This window comes from Oncorhynchus mykiss, chromosome 3 (assembly GCF_013265735.2).
Source record: "Oncorhynchus mykiss isolate Arlee chromosome 3, USDA_OmykA_1.1, whole genome shotgun sequence".
In the NCBI taxonomy this organism is placed as follows: Eukaryota; Metazoa; Chordata; class Actinopteri; order Salmoniformes; family Salmonidae; genus Oncorhynchus; species Oncorhynchus mykiss.
Genome location: NC_048567.1, coordinates 13,872,377 through 13,886,513, shown reverse-complemented (window position 1 = coordinate 13,886,513; position 14,137 = coordinate 13,872,377). Strand labels below are relative to the sequence as shown.

The window sequence follows — 14,137 nt, the reverse complement described above, 5'->3', positions numbered from 1 at the left end:
AATGTAGGACATATCAAGAGAGGGAGGAGTATTGACAATGCTGTGAAAGCTGGATGCTGGTACAAGCTTGGACACACATACAGTAAATCCAATGGCCTCTTGACCTCCTATCCTCTCTGTATCCTCAGTTCCCTCCACTTCCTATCCATTCTGCAAGGCCTTCCTCTACAGCTGATCTTTACTGCACCTCACACACACCATCTAACCACGGAGAGAGAGCCTGCATATGATATGCCCAGTCAATAACAGAAGACCGACAGACAACCTTGAGTCATCTACCCATTGTTTTAAGTGAGGCTATGTATGTGGTTACTCATGGTTCATTCCCCACTGCATCCTACAGCACCATTAATAACTCTCCCTCTCCCAGCCAGGCTACAACTTCATTCTTTCATTTTCTCCTCTGTTGCCTTCTAACCTTAACTTATTTCCATCACCACTTATCACTATAACGGCTCTTCTCATAACTATGTATTTAATGAAGCCTGGACTATGTGTGGCTGGTTGAAGGTAGGCTGCCGTAACAGGAAGGAGATGCTGTGGTTTAACATGACACTCCGTTAAAAGGAACTGTCCACGCGCTTCAGAGCACAGCGAGGATAATGTTATTAAACTGATTATTCAAGTCTCCGGCCACCGTCTGGCTTTTTACAGGCCATTTGTGTGTCCTAGCTGCTAGGTGTAAAGGCTGAGGTCAAAACGGTGTAGCCAAAAGTCCATAAAACAGTCATGCTTCATCAAAATACAGTTTGGAAATTTGAAGCGCTCTTCATTTGAAATGCCAGTGAACAGCGTTTTATTTTGGCCTTTGAGGCATTTATGGGTAAAAAGCATACGCATTCATGGATGTTGCTGGTTCAACAGGATGGCCCAAGGACTACTAGACGACAGTGAGGTCCGTCGCATGAGGGCTTTCTGCCTCCATGGTTGTGTTTGGATAGCTCTGGCCCCTAGGCACTGACCTAGAATCAGATTTCCCTTCTAATGTCACCGGGTAAAGTTGAGGGCTGCCCTTAGACACTGGCATAGGGTCTGGCTTCTGACCTCATGTCAGTAGCTAAAGGTCATAGGATTGGAGTAGGCTTACAAAAAGATGACCAGCTACACTTTTACCTCACATATCATATAGGAATAATTGTTAGGAATCGTTGTTATTACCTTACACCAAGTATTTATCATCATTGATTCTGTTTCCTAAGAATATCCATGCACAATATAGTGAGTGATAAGTATACCCATAACCACACAATGGTTATTACATTAGCCTATAGTTGGGTGACTAGCTGATGCTACTTTGCTGCGAACAGGAGTGCAACATGTCTCAGCAAGACAGACAGCAGCAGCATACCGGTCTATGGAAGCCTGTCTCAGTGGACATGTCCATTGGAATGACTAGAGCATGTATAGTTCTCTTGAATAATATAGCAACTAGGGCCCGCTCAATATTCTGTTAAATTGCATGTATGTATGGGTTGAAATGAACGTTAGGTTTTCGCTGGAGAGGCAGGTGTTCCCCCATCATTACTCTCCAACAATGCCCCATCTGGTGCCGGGGAGCCGCCGCTGACAACTGGGGAACAAACACTCGGAGAGAAAGTGACAGGGGGAAATGAAACGGGACGCGGGGGGCGGATATTATCCTAGCCAAAACAACATGATGAAAGCGAACATACCTCGGCGTGGGACAAGTAGAAATCAAAAGACAGAAGGAACGGAAGTGTGGTTGAGCGGGAGAAGTACAGAAGGGTAAATCCGTAGCCTACAATCATGTCAGGCTACCCACGACTACCGGGCAGAATCATTTATACAGATGGACCTATTATGGAGACTGAGACAGGCCACTTTTTATCTAGCAATTTTAGAGGAACGTTCAGGCTTAGGGCTACAGCATTTCCATCGAGTAATTTTCAAAGCTGAAAATGAGAATGTGCCCTGCTTCAAATATATTATAATTTTCAGGCTGAATTAATACATAAATTAACAAATACATGTTAATTATAGGCTCATGTTACGAGCTGTTCTGACATGCTATGCACTTTACCCATCCAAAGGTGTCGCCAAACACTTACTTTAAAACATAATCATTCACGTATAATAAAATATTCACTGAGGTATATTCAAAAGAAAATACAATTTTCATAATGGGCCCGTTTGGTGCCACGCTCTGACTGGAAAACTCAATTTGGGGTGCAGTGCAACCACAGCATGACGGTAAACTGAGTCTCCGGTGCTTCTTATTCAGCCGTTAGCGCCCCCAAGCTCTGTCTAGAACAAGGATTTGAAACCGCCGGAGAGTTTTGTTGGTTTCATTCCATTAGCGCTATTCCAAGCGGTAGTTTGCTCAAATATACCTGTTATTTAGGCTAGTGCTCTCATCTACACTACACTGATGATTTCACTTTACATTTAGAACACAAACAAACACACGTTTTTTGTTTACTCCTAGGCTACTCCAATATCCAATAGGTCTAATAAATTTATTTGCTCGACAATAAGTTATATAGCCTCCATGTATAAGGCCATGTAGCACATCATTTTAATCTTCAGCCTAGTATGTTTTGAATGTTATAATAACATACTGTGTATATGTATACATATAGGTCTCGCACTTACAGCCAGAAGTTCAAATGGACTGCCTGTTTGATTTTATATATAATATATTTGTAAATGCATCTCATTGAATATCAAACAGTCTTATAACTATAAATGTTGGCTTAACTATGCATGTTTTGTAAATACCTTTTATTTGGTAGGCTATTAATGTTTGTTATCAATCAGGTTTATAGTAGCCTGCCTACCTACATTGATTGATAGTTTGTAGTATGTTTTCTGAACCCACCCTCATCTTGATATTACAATCCTCCACCTGCTCCTTGCTTCTTATTGGTCAGAGAACAGTTCCGAGTCCCGCCCTCTCCCCTTCTTTAAAATATATTTACATCTTTAAGTAACCAAGAAAAACTGTCCGAACCACAGTCGTTTAGTCACGTCAACGAGAAAAAAAGTGGGCGTATGTGTCTAGTTGTAAGCACTTTTTTTTGTATGTAAAAACCCCCCGCAAATGTTGTTAAACAGAACCAGACACACTCCAGGCTTTATTCGCGGGTGAACCTGCGGGTTCACGTCACTTTGATTTCTCCAAGGAAGAGGAATACCAAAAAGAGATCAGCGGGACTATCAAAGATGGCATTTACGGCCGTGTGGAACTACTCCGTTCCCTTGTCTGTCATCACTTTGCTATCTCTTGTGGGGACAGGTAAGAACATTTTCTATTTGGGAATGATATAAAGAATGGGCTATCTGCTCGTAAAGAAAGACATCATACTTTCTGTAGGGACTTGCCCTGACCTTTTGTTGACTATTCAAGTTAAAAGGAGTGCGTGACAACCTGAACGCCTTTTCGTCCTGTAAATGGGATATTTTGTCAGTGGATAGGACTGCGCGCTGCCTGCCTGGGACAGTGGTGATTGTGTATGTGTATGTGTGATTACGCGCCTCCTGCGGTCTTCTGTGAAGCTTTCTAAGCCCGATGTGGTCAGTATCTCATTGAACACACATCGTTGATGTTTAACCTACACATCGATATATTGATGCTACATGGTAGCATGGTTTAGTTTCTGTGTTTGGACAGGTTGTATTATATGCAAACATGCATTGTTACGACCCCATATTGAAAACCAAAAGTAAACATATATTGCCACCATCGTACCTTCTGGCCAGTGTTCTGATATGATATTGAATTGTACATTGCATCACCATCATACTCCATAACCTATACGTCTTCCACTTCATCATTTGTATCGACAGAACATAGTTGGGATACACATACCGGGGTGTCGCTAGATATACGACGGTGCACGTCATGCGCATAGGCTATGTAACCGCACAGTGTGAATATCGATTCAGCCACATGCCTGCTCATGACAAATACCGCAGCAGAGCAGAGAAGCCCACTACTACCACACATTCTCTGTCCAGTCAGTCATTGATGACAGCGTCCTCGGACAGAGTCATTTTGCTTGCCTGGGTTCTGGGAACAGACAGTCGCAGTGTGCTAGCCCAGTATCCCTAGCCTCATGTGTTCCTCTGATAGATTACTACTGATTTCCTGACATTCTCCACATCATGTGTTCTGGAACTTTTGAGTTCTCAACACCTTATCAGCTGGTCTGATATCTATAAATGTTGTATTGCAGAATGATCAGGCACCCTTAGGCAGTGCTGGAGGCTACTATTGTCCTCTCCCCCTTGTATGTCTGTGTGCCTAGGGATAGTCCCAACCTGTTCCCTTCTGTTCCCATAGGGACAGCCCATTTCATGCTCACCATCCCATGAGAAGTGCATGTGCTGCACACTGGAGATATGGATTAATGTGACATCTCCAAGACAACTTGCTCTTTTTACTGCATGGCTTTGGTTTCGCCATCTGTTTGTATCCGAGAGGAATTGCTTTAGCTCAGCCTGCATCAATGTTTATTAGAATGAGTTACAATTCTCATGATTCTAACACAGGAATTAGAAGTGGGTTGTGTGGATAGTCTTGTTTTATAGGTTCCCATATGGTACCCATGAGCTATTACTAAGTTATATTACACTGTAGTGTAGGCTGATGTCATTATATTCAGTAATATTGATTATGCTTCTAGCAAGGCAGTGAATGGGTTAAGATCTTGCTTCCATACTGTGTGTATTGTCACAGAGCGGTGCTGTGCCTGCCGATGATGTCTACTGTTGGAGAAACATGAGTCTTTCCTATGTTACCCCTATGTGTGTATTCCACAGCTGCTGCTCTATAGCCAAGAGAGGGAGAGAGAGAATGATGTTATATGCATGAGTGTGTTACTGTATGTGCATGTATCCTTTACTGGAGTAAGAGAGAAAGGTGTTTGTGCTGCTTACTGTGCGGGGTTTTGTCAGAGTTGCAGGCTGCCTTGGCTGGGGTCTGGTTGGTGATCACTGTCATTAATCAAGCCAGTGACAGGGCTGGGGGGGTGGGGAGTCAGCCGAGGGGAGTAAGGAATCATGACATGTAACGTGGTCGAGTTTATGGGGAGCTGGAATGGGGTAGGGAGATGGAGGAGAGCGAAAGAAAGAGGGGGTTGGGGGGAAAGGAGGAGAGGCAGAGCTGCAGTGAGGAGATGGAGCTGGAGTGATGGCTGGTTTTCAACACCCCTTCATCATGCAAATCAGGATGGAAATCAGGAAAACTAATTTAGACGGGAGGTGGAGGAATGGAGACGAGGGGAAGGGAGAAAAAGTGAGGCCCTCTGACAATGGCAGAGAGAGAGATGGACGGATTGATTGGATGGATGGAGAGACGAGTGATATAAAGACAGGGAGGCAGCCAGAGATGGCTACCTAAGAGGAAGAGAAAGAGAGGGACAGAAAGCGATGGAGAGAATTAGGGGGGTGGGGGAGAGAGGGGAAAAAAAGCAAAGCAGAGGCAAGGAGGACTTCACAGCGCGTGTCTGCTGGGCAAGCCTGAGGGACACGCACACACTGAGAGCTCTGTATCTGGGTTCTGGTGTGTGTGTGTGTGTGTGTGTGTGTGTGTGTGTGGGTGATCCACTACAGCTGCAGGCCAAACTGCCAGAGCAAATCAAATCACATTTTATTTCTCACAGTTACAGTGAAATGCTTACTTACAAACCCTTAACCAACAATGCAGTTTTAAGAAAAATACCTACAAAAATAAGAAATAAAAGTAACAATTAATTAAGGAGCAGCAGTAAAAAGATCAATGGCTTGGCTATATGCAGGGGGTACCGGTACAGAGTCAATATGCGGGGGCTCTGGTTAGTCCAGGTAATTGAGATCATATATACAGTTGAAGTCGGAAGTTTACAATTTTTCACAACTCCTGACATTTAATCCCAGTAAATATTTCCTGTCTTATGTCAGTTAGGATCACCACTTTATTTTAAGAATGTGAAATGTCAGAATAATAGTAGAGAAAATGATTTATTTCAGCTTTTATTTCTTTCACATTCCCAATGGGTCAGAAGTTTACACACACTCAATTAGTATTTGGTAGCATTGCCTTTAAATTGTTTAACTTGGGTCGTTTCGGGTAGCCTTCCACAAGCTTCCCACAATACGTTGGGTGAATTTTGGCCCATTCCTCCTGACAGAGCTGGTGTAACTGAGTCAGGTTTGTAGACCTCCTTGCTCGCACACACTTTTTCAGTTCTGCCCACAAATTTTATTTAGGATGGAGGTCAGGGCTTTATGATGGCCACTCCAATACCTTGACTTTGTTGTCCTTAAACCTTTTTGCCACAACTTTGGAAGTATGCTTGAGGTCATTGTCCATTTGGAAGACCCATTTGCGACCAAGCTTTAACTTCCCAACTTCCCGAACAGTATATGACTAGGGTGGCTGGAGTCATTAACACATTTTAGGCCCTTCCTCTGACACCGCCTGGTATAGAGGTCCTGGATGGCAGGAAGCTTGGCCCCAGTGATGTACTGAGCCATACGCACTACCTTCTGTAGTGCCTTGCAGTCGGAGGCCGAGCAGTTGCCATACTGCAGAGCTCCTAATACTGCGAATTCCACATCTGGTGCTACCAGCACCACTACCACCACACTGCACCCCAGCCAGTCTGTTGTTACTGCTGCTCCTATCACCTCTGGGCATTTAATCACCTCCATTTGTTTATGTGACTGCGTGCAATGAGAGCCATCCGTTTGAGACCCTTGTCATCATGCATCTGGGCCATGGATCTGCTAAAGGCCCTGGCGGTTGAAAAAACGGCAGCAATAGGATGGACTCGGGGGGGAGAAGATTTGAATACCAATTATCGTCGGTGTGCACACGTACACATCCACATGCACCGAGTATAAATCAATGTCGGTGTGAGTCACCGTCTTATTCTGCCTTAAACACACTAACATACAGGGAAGCAGGCATGTACACACACACTGCGACTTCAGAGGACAGCTGACACAGTTTGATCAGGTTACTGTCTAATGCAAGAAGATGAGTGATTACGCAAGACAGAGCGTCAGCCTGAGTCATTTTTTTTAATGCTTGTCAGGCATAGTTTGCATCATGTCAGAGTAGGATTCACTTGTGCTTTCTTCTAGATTACGCCGGAATCACTAGTTCAGCTCACCACTTTGTTCTTAATGCGTCGAAGAAGTCTTCAGCGGAGGCCAAGATTTTTATCCTTTAATCCAAACCTTTGAGGATAATTCTACTCCAAATAAAATAAAGTTGTTGACAATTGAATTAAAATTGTGGGGCGTCCTCCACTTCTCGCACGCGTGCCACAATAAAGATCTTGAGTGATGCCAATGTTGGAATTTCTTTTTAGTACATCCTTATTTCACGATTCCTCTCTAGTGGGACTACACGAGGGGAAAATCAAACGTTGGCATACGGTGCTGGCGTGCCCGTCAAGTCAACATGATTGGGGCGATCCTCAGGTTTGTTTTGTATTCAGCCTGGCACGGCAGTATCACAGCAGTTTGATCAGCTGATTTAGTTTTAAGGCTATCTGCTGTCAACACAGAAGCTCTGTCTTCTGCACTACGGAACACTGAAGGGATCAACTCATAAACACATTTGAGTGTGTCGCTTTTCACAAAGTCACAACGGTGAACGAGAGAAATCGAGAGAGCGTGAGTTACGGAGCGTAACGTGGGCCAGTTTTATTCTTCCCTCCTTTGGTTTTATGGTTCCATTACTCATGGATTGAAGATTTCCTAGCTGACTGTTTAGTGCAGGTGATGCATTTTACTGCAATGATTCTCTCATTTCCAACTAGCCCACCGTCTCATCCATAACAATGGAGCTATGGAAATATGGGCAATATCTCAAGTCTTAAGTATATTCCTCTCTTAGTCTTTTCTCTCTTCCTCTGCACACTGATCAGAAAACACAGGATATGTGAAAGCAACATGGTAGAAGCCCATCAGGAATGTCTAGCTCATCAATGTCAGTGCAGACTGCAGAGGGAGGGAAGGAGAGGAAGAGAGGAAGCCACTTTGAGAGTATTGAGATAACTTGGCCTCTATCAGACTTGGCCGTCAGTCACATGCCATAGTTCACTTCCTGTTTACTACTTACAGTAGCTGATCTGTCCTCAGTGAGAAGTTGACATGTTATGAATATATTGTGAACACTGGCATCGGAAATGCAGAAGGCAACCATGTTGATGATTTTAGTCAGATATCTAATTTATTTGTTTATTGTTAAGTCCAATAAATAAACAAAAATCAGGAAAAAATATATATTGACTTGATTGTTTAAAGTGGAAGTTCATTTAGAATAATTTACCTCTCCTCAGAGAGTGCTAAACATGCTAATAATAACAGTGATTAAGCTGTCCTTATGACATGTCTATGTCTGAGTAATTGGCTTTCCACCAACTTCTCTGGGAAGATGTTATGGTGAAGAGGAGATGGCAAGGACATCCTTATTGTCTGGCTCTCTCAGGCTGTCAATCAATCTGTTGTTTAATCTCCCGCCGAGTGCCTGCTCTTCTCAGCTCCTTGGTCAGTAAACTGCGACAGCTTTTTCTCATGTCTCTCTGTATGTTCTGACCTTCTGTCTCTTGGGCCGGGGCTCTTTATGTTCCTTACCGCTGTCTATCTGTTTGTTTTGCTGTTGAGACTGTGAAATCAGAGCATCGATTCCCACTTCACCATCGCTTGGCACTCGGTGTAGTATCGGTGCTACTGCTGTGTGTTCTTTGTGCGTCACACTCTTATGTGAAGGACCTCGGAATTGAATTCAACAATAGCAAGAAACAGGGACAATGAGAGAACTAGGGAGAGGGAGAGGGAAAGAGAGCGAGAGAGAGGAAGAGAGAGAAACAGGGCTAAAGAGAAACAGGATATAGATCTTGAAGAAGGGGAAGTCACAAAGGTTAACATTCCTTCCTACTGAGGACACTGTTGCCATGACTCTGGGTAAACACCGCCCCCCCTCCCCTTCACCCCCCGCGCTTGTTTAACACCCTGTTCCACCCTGCTGACACCTGTCTCCGTGACTCCTGGATGGCCTGGCACTAACACGGCTGGATGGAGGGCCCCTGCTAACACTGTAACCACAGGGATTATACCCACTCAGATGGCGTTAGAGCCCTTGCCAGCCTTGATTGGATGATAGGAGCTGATTGAACTGAAAGGCCACCCATCTCAAATTGGAGTGTTGGAACTTGGGCGCTGCTAGGAGCGCCGGAGCTAATACATACCTCCCATTGTTTGATGAGGATGAAGAGAGAGACAGACAGAAGCACTCCCACACAGACACACACACAGACACACACACACACACACACAGACACACACACACACACTCCCACACAGACACACACACACGCACACACTTCAAATCACCTGCGATGAGTGGCTAACCATCTTACATTGGAGTGTAAGGCACAACAGTGCAATGGGGAAAATATTGTCTCCATCGTTAGCTCATGATGAGTAGAGTCTTGAGTACAGATTCTGAATGGGCTATATAAGGGGTTCCTCCAGGGTCAGGGGGATGAGAGACACAGAGATTAGCCCAGGTCAGGCTTCCTCAGCAGGGCATGACACGCAGACCAGTCCCCCTGGAGTCTGGCTCTGTTGGAGGTGTTTTTTGCTGAGCAGAGAGGGTGATTGGAGAAGAGAGGATAGAGAGGAGAAAGAGGAGGGTGTATATTGCTGGGCCTGGGAAAGAGGGAAGCTGGGAAAGGAGGGAAGGAGCCCTGGGCGTACGTCACAGACCAGTGGAGCGGACCGGCTGAGAGCCGGGGTGAGAGACGGAGAGAGGAGTCCAACAAATGAGTGAATGATTGCAGGATTTGGAGTTGAAGATGGAAGGGTGGAGACAAGGGAGATGAATCTGTCTGTGCAGAGGATTTTTATTTTAACCTTTATTTTACTAGGCAAGTCAGTTAAGAATAAATTCTTATTTACAATGACAGCCTACCAAAAGGCAAAAAAGCCTCCTGCTGGGATTAAAAATAAATTAAATAAAAATATAGGACAAAACACACATCACGACAAGAGAGACAACACACCACATAAAGAGAGACCTAAGATGACAACATAGCATGGCAGCAACACATGACAACATAGCATGGCAGCAACATGGTAGCAGCACAAAACAGGGTATAAACATTATTGGGCACAGACAGCAGCACAAAGGGCAGGTTGGTAGAGATGCAAAGCAGCCACAACTGTCAGTAAGAGTGTCCATAATTGAGTCTTTGAATGAAGAGATGGAGATAAAACTGTCCAGTTTGAGCGTTTGTTGCAGCTCGTTCCAGTTGCTAGCTGCAGTGAACTGAGAAGAGGAGTGACCCAGGGATGTGTGTGCTTTGGGGACCTTTAACAGAATGTGACTGGAAGAATGGGTGTTGTATGTGTAGGATGAGGGCTGCAGTAGATATCTCAGATAGGGGGAAGTGAGGCCTAAGAGGGTTTTATAAATAAGCATCAACCAGTGTGTCTTGCGACGGGTATACAGAGATGACCAGTTTACAGAAGAGTATAGAGTGCAGTGATGTGTCCTATAAGAAGCATTGGTGGCAAATCTGATGTCCAAATGGTAAAGAACATCTAGCCGCTAGAAAGCTGGAGGAAGAGAAGAAGAAAGAGGAGGAGAAGAAATTCAAGGGAGAGATTAAGAACAGAGGTGTGACCACAGGCAATGTACAGAGATCCAAGGTGGCAGAGTGGAAAGAGGAGTGGGAGAGAGACACGATGGCAATGTACAGAGATCCAAGGCGGCAGAGTGGAAAGAGGAGTGGGAGAGAGACACGATGGCCATGTACAGAGATCCAAGGTGGCAGAGTGGAAAGAGGAGTGGGAGAGAGACACGATGGCCATGTACAGAGATCCAAGGCGGCAGAGTGGAAAGAGGAGTGGGAGAGAGACACGATGGCAATGTACAGAGATCCAAGGCGGCAGAGTGGAAAGAGGAGTGGGAGAGAGACACGATGGCCATGTACAGAGATCCAAGGTGGCAGAGTGGAAAGAGGAGTGGGAGAGAGACACGATGGCCATGTACAGAGATCCAAGGTGGCAGAGTGGAAAGAGGAGTGGGAGAGAGACACGATGGCCATGTACAGAGATCCAAGGCGGCAGAGTGGAAAGAGGAGTGGGAGAGAGACACGATGGCCATGTACAGAGATCCAAGGTGGCAGAGTGGAAAGAGGAGTGGGAGAGAGACACGATGGCCATGTACAGAGATCCAAGGTGGCAGAGTGGAAAGAGGAGTGGGAGAGAGACACGATGGCCATGTACAGAGATCCAAGGTGGCAGAGTGGAAAGAGGAGTGGGAGAGAGACACGATGGCCATGTACAGAGATCCAAGGCGGCAGAGTGGAAAGAGGAGTGGGAGAGAGACACGATGGCCATGTACAGAGATCCAAGGTGGCAGAGTGGAAAGAGGAGTGGGAGAGAGACACGATGGCCATGTACAGAGATCCAAGGCGGCAGAGTGGAAAGAGGAGTGGGAGAGAGACACGATGGCCATGTACAGAGATCCAAGGCGGCAGAGTGGAAAGAGGAGTGGGAGAGAGACACGATGGCCATGTACAGAGATCCAAGGCGGCAGAGTGGAAAGAGGAGTGGGAGAGAGACACGATGGCCATGTACAGAGATCCAAGGTGGCAGAGTGGAAAGAGGAGTGGGAGAGAGACACGATGGCAATGTACAGAGATCCAAGGCGGCAGAGTGGAAAGAGGAGTGGGAGAGAGACACGATGGCCATGTACAGAGATCCAAGGCGGCAGAGTGGAAAGAGGAGTGGGAGAGAGACACGATGGCCATGTACAGAGATCCAAGGCGGCAGAGTGGAAAGAGGAGTGGGAGAGAGACACGATGGCCATGTACAGAGATCCAAGGCGGCAGAGTGGAAAGAGGAGTGGGAGAGAGACACGATGGCCATGTACAGAGATCCAAGGTGGCAGAGTGGAAAGAGGAGTGGGAGAGAGACACGATGGCAATGTACAGAGATCCAAGGCGGCAGAGTGGAAAGAGGAGTGGGAGAGAGACACGATGGCCATGTACAGAGATCCAAGGCGGCAGAGTGGAAAGAGGAGTGGGAGAGAGACACGATGGCCATGTACAGAGATCCAAGGCGGCAGAGTGGAAAGAGGAGTGGGAGAGAGACACGATGGCCATGTACAGAGATCCAAGGCGGCAGAGTGGAAAGAGGAGTGGGAGAGGGACACGATGGCCATGTAGAGAGGGGTGGGTGCTGTGTAGGTGAACACAAGACTACGCAGAGAAGAGGTCATGATCGATAAGCTCATTCTATACATACACACACAATGATATACACTGTCTGTCATTCTCTCAGGTCGCTATGCTCCCACTAACATAGTGTGTAGAACAGCACAGTAGTACTCAGCTTTCAGTATTAACCCCCCCACCCCCCCTCTTCAAATTACTGAGATTTCCTCTTGAAATGACCTCCTCAGAAACCCCCCTGAATCCCCTCCGTAAAATACACACACAGACACACACACAGCCATTCAGCAGCTTGCCATTTACCAGGAATTCTCATTTTTAATAATGGGACATCTTGATGAGCCCTGGAAATGTCCAGTCTTTCTCTCTCTCTTAAAGAGCGATTGACAACCCGTCTCACATGTTTTTACTTGAGAAATACTGCACAGAACACCTTAGTTAGATGTAAAATTGCACAATGAAAACATCCTCTGAAAAAACATAAAAATGAAGATCTCTTGTGTTCTCTTAGATTCATTCTGGGGATTTTTAGAGAAGTGAAATAGGCTTCTGTGTCTACAGTGTCTCATGGGGGACAAACATCATTAACCAAAAGCGGAATCGGACAGGAAACAACTCCAAGACTGAAATCTCATTTTTCTAATGAGCAACAGAAAAACACGTGCCAATCGGCGTGTTCAGTCATTCTTGAAGGGAAATCAGACTAACGTTTTTAGATCAACACAACACGTTTGAAAAGGTCTGCGATGAGGTCACCATCTTAGAATGTCTCCCAATTCCCCCGTCTCAGTGCAGACTCATATCTACTGTGAATCTGCCTGTTGGCTGCGGTTGTTTTTTGTCTTGAAGGAAGGAGTTTTTTAGGACTTGGATGAAACTGTCACGGCTGGCTGAAGGACTGGACCAAGGTGCAGCATGGTAAGCGTACATTTTCTATTTAATCAAAAATGACGCCGACAAAACGAAGAACAAAAACCAAACCGTGAAGCTTTGGGCTATGTGCCCTGAACAAAGACAACGTTAACTTCCCACAAAACAGGTGGGGGAAAAGGGTACCTAAGTATGGTTCTCAATCAGAGACAACGATAGACAGCTGCCTCTGATTGAGAACCACACTCGGCCAAACACATAGAAATAGAAAATCATAGAACATAGAACATAGACTGCCCACCCAAATCACAACCTGATCAAAACAGAGACATAAAACGCTCTCTACGGTCAGGGCGTGACAGAAACATTGATTTTCCAGACTGATTATGTTCCTTATTCAGGCCAGCTAATTACGATAATGGCGATAATGAGTTGTTTGGCTCCTAATGTGTGTTTGAAGTGGGGGAGTTGCAGAAGAAAGTTTCTCAGTGGGCTTGTCATTATTAGCTGTTACCAACAGTGATGCTTTGTTTATCTGAGCTGTCCCATATGCTCTTTCAACAACAAGCATGTCTGTTGATTGCTAGATTCAGTGAAAAGGATAACTGCTGCCACTAGATCAAATACACAAGATTGAGCAATATGGTTCTGGAGGGAGGCCAGATAATTGTTGACTAGTGCTGAGCCAATTAATCGAAATGTCAGTTTAAAAAAAATATTTTTATTAACAGCTAATTGATAATAAAGTAATAAAATAAAACAAATGTAATATACACAACCACAGACATATTTTAGTAAAGTAATGTGAATAAATGATGGTTAGTAAGTGATAATAATCATGGGACGTGTATTAATTGTTAGATCCTGTGTTATAGCAATCAACCCAAATAATCAAAACCGAAATCGAAAACCGTCATATTTTTTAAATTATGGAACCGAAACCAAACCGACCTCAAAAAGCACTAATCGCTCAGTACTATTGTTGACACACACCACTGGAATCTCTCTACAGTAACATCGCTCTTAATCGCAGGAATCACACCCAACTCTCTCAGCCTGAGACAACAGCT

General features: G+C 45.1%; 1 protein-coding gene across 1 annotated transcript in view; it reads left to right on the top strand.

Moving 5' to 3' along the window:
- Nucleotides 1-2,954: 2,954 nt before the first annotated feature.
- LOC110510240 (cell adhesion molecule 4) overlaps nt 2,955-14,137 on the top strand; it is a 140,027-nt gene continuing 128,844 nt past the window's right edge. The window contains exon 1 of the mRNA XM_036975408.1: nt 2,955-3,256. Within this exon, the coding sequence (XP_036831303.1) occupies nt 3,184-3,256 (73 nt within the window). The 5' untranslated portion in view covers nt 2,955-3,183. The remainder of the gene's footprint in view (nt 3,257-14,137) is intronic.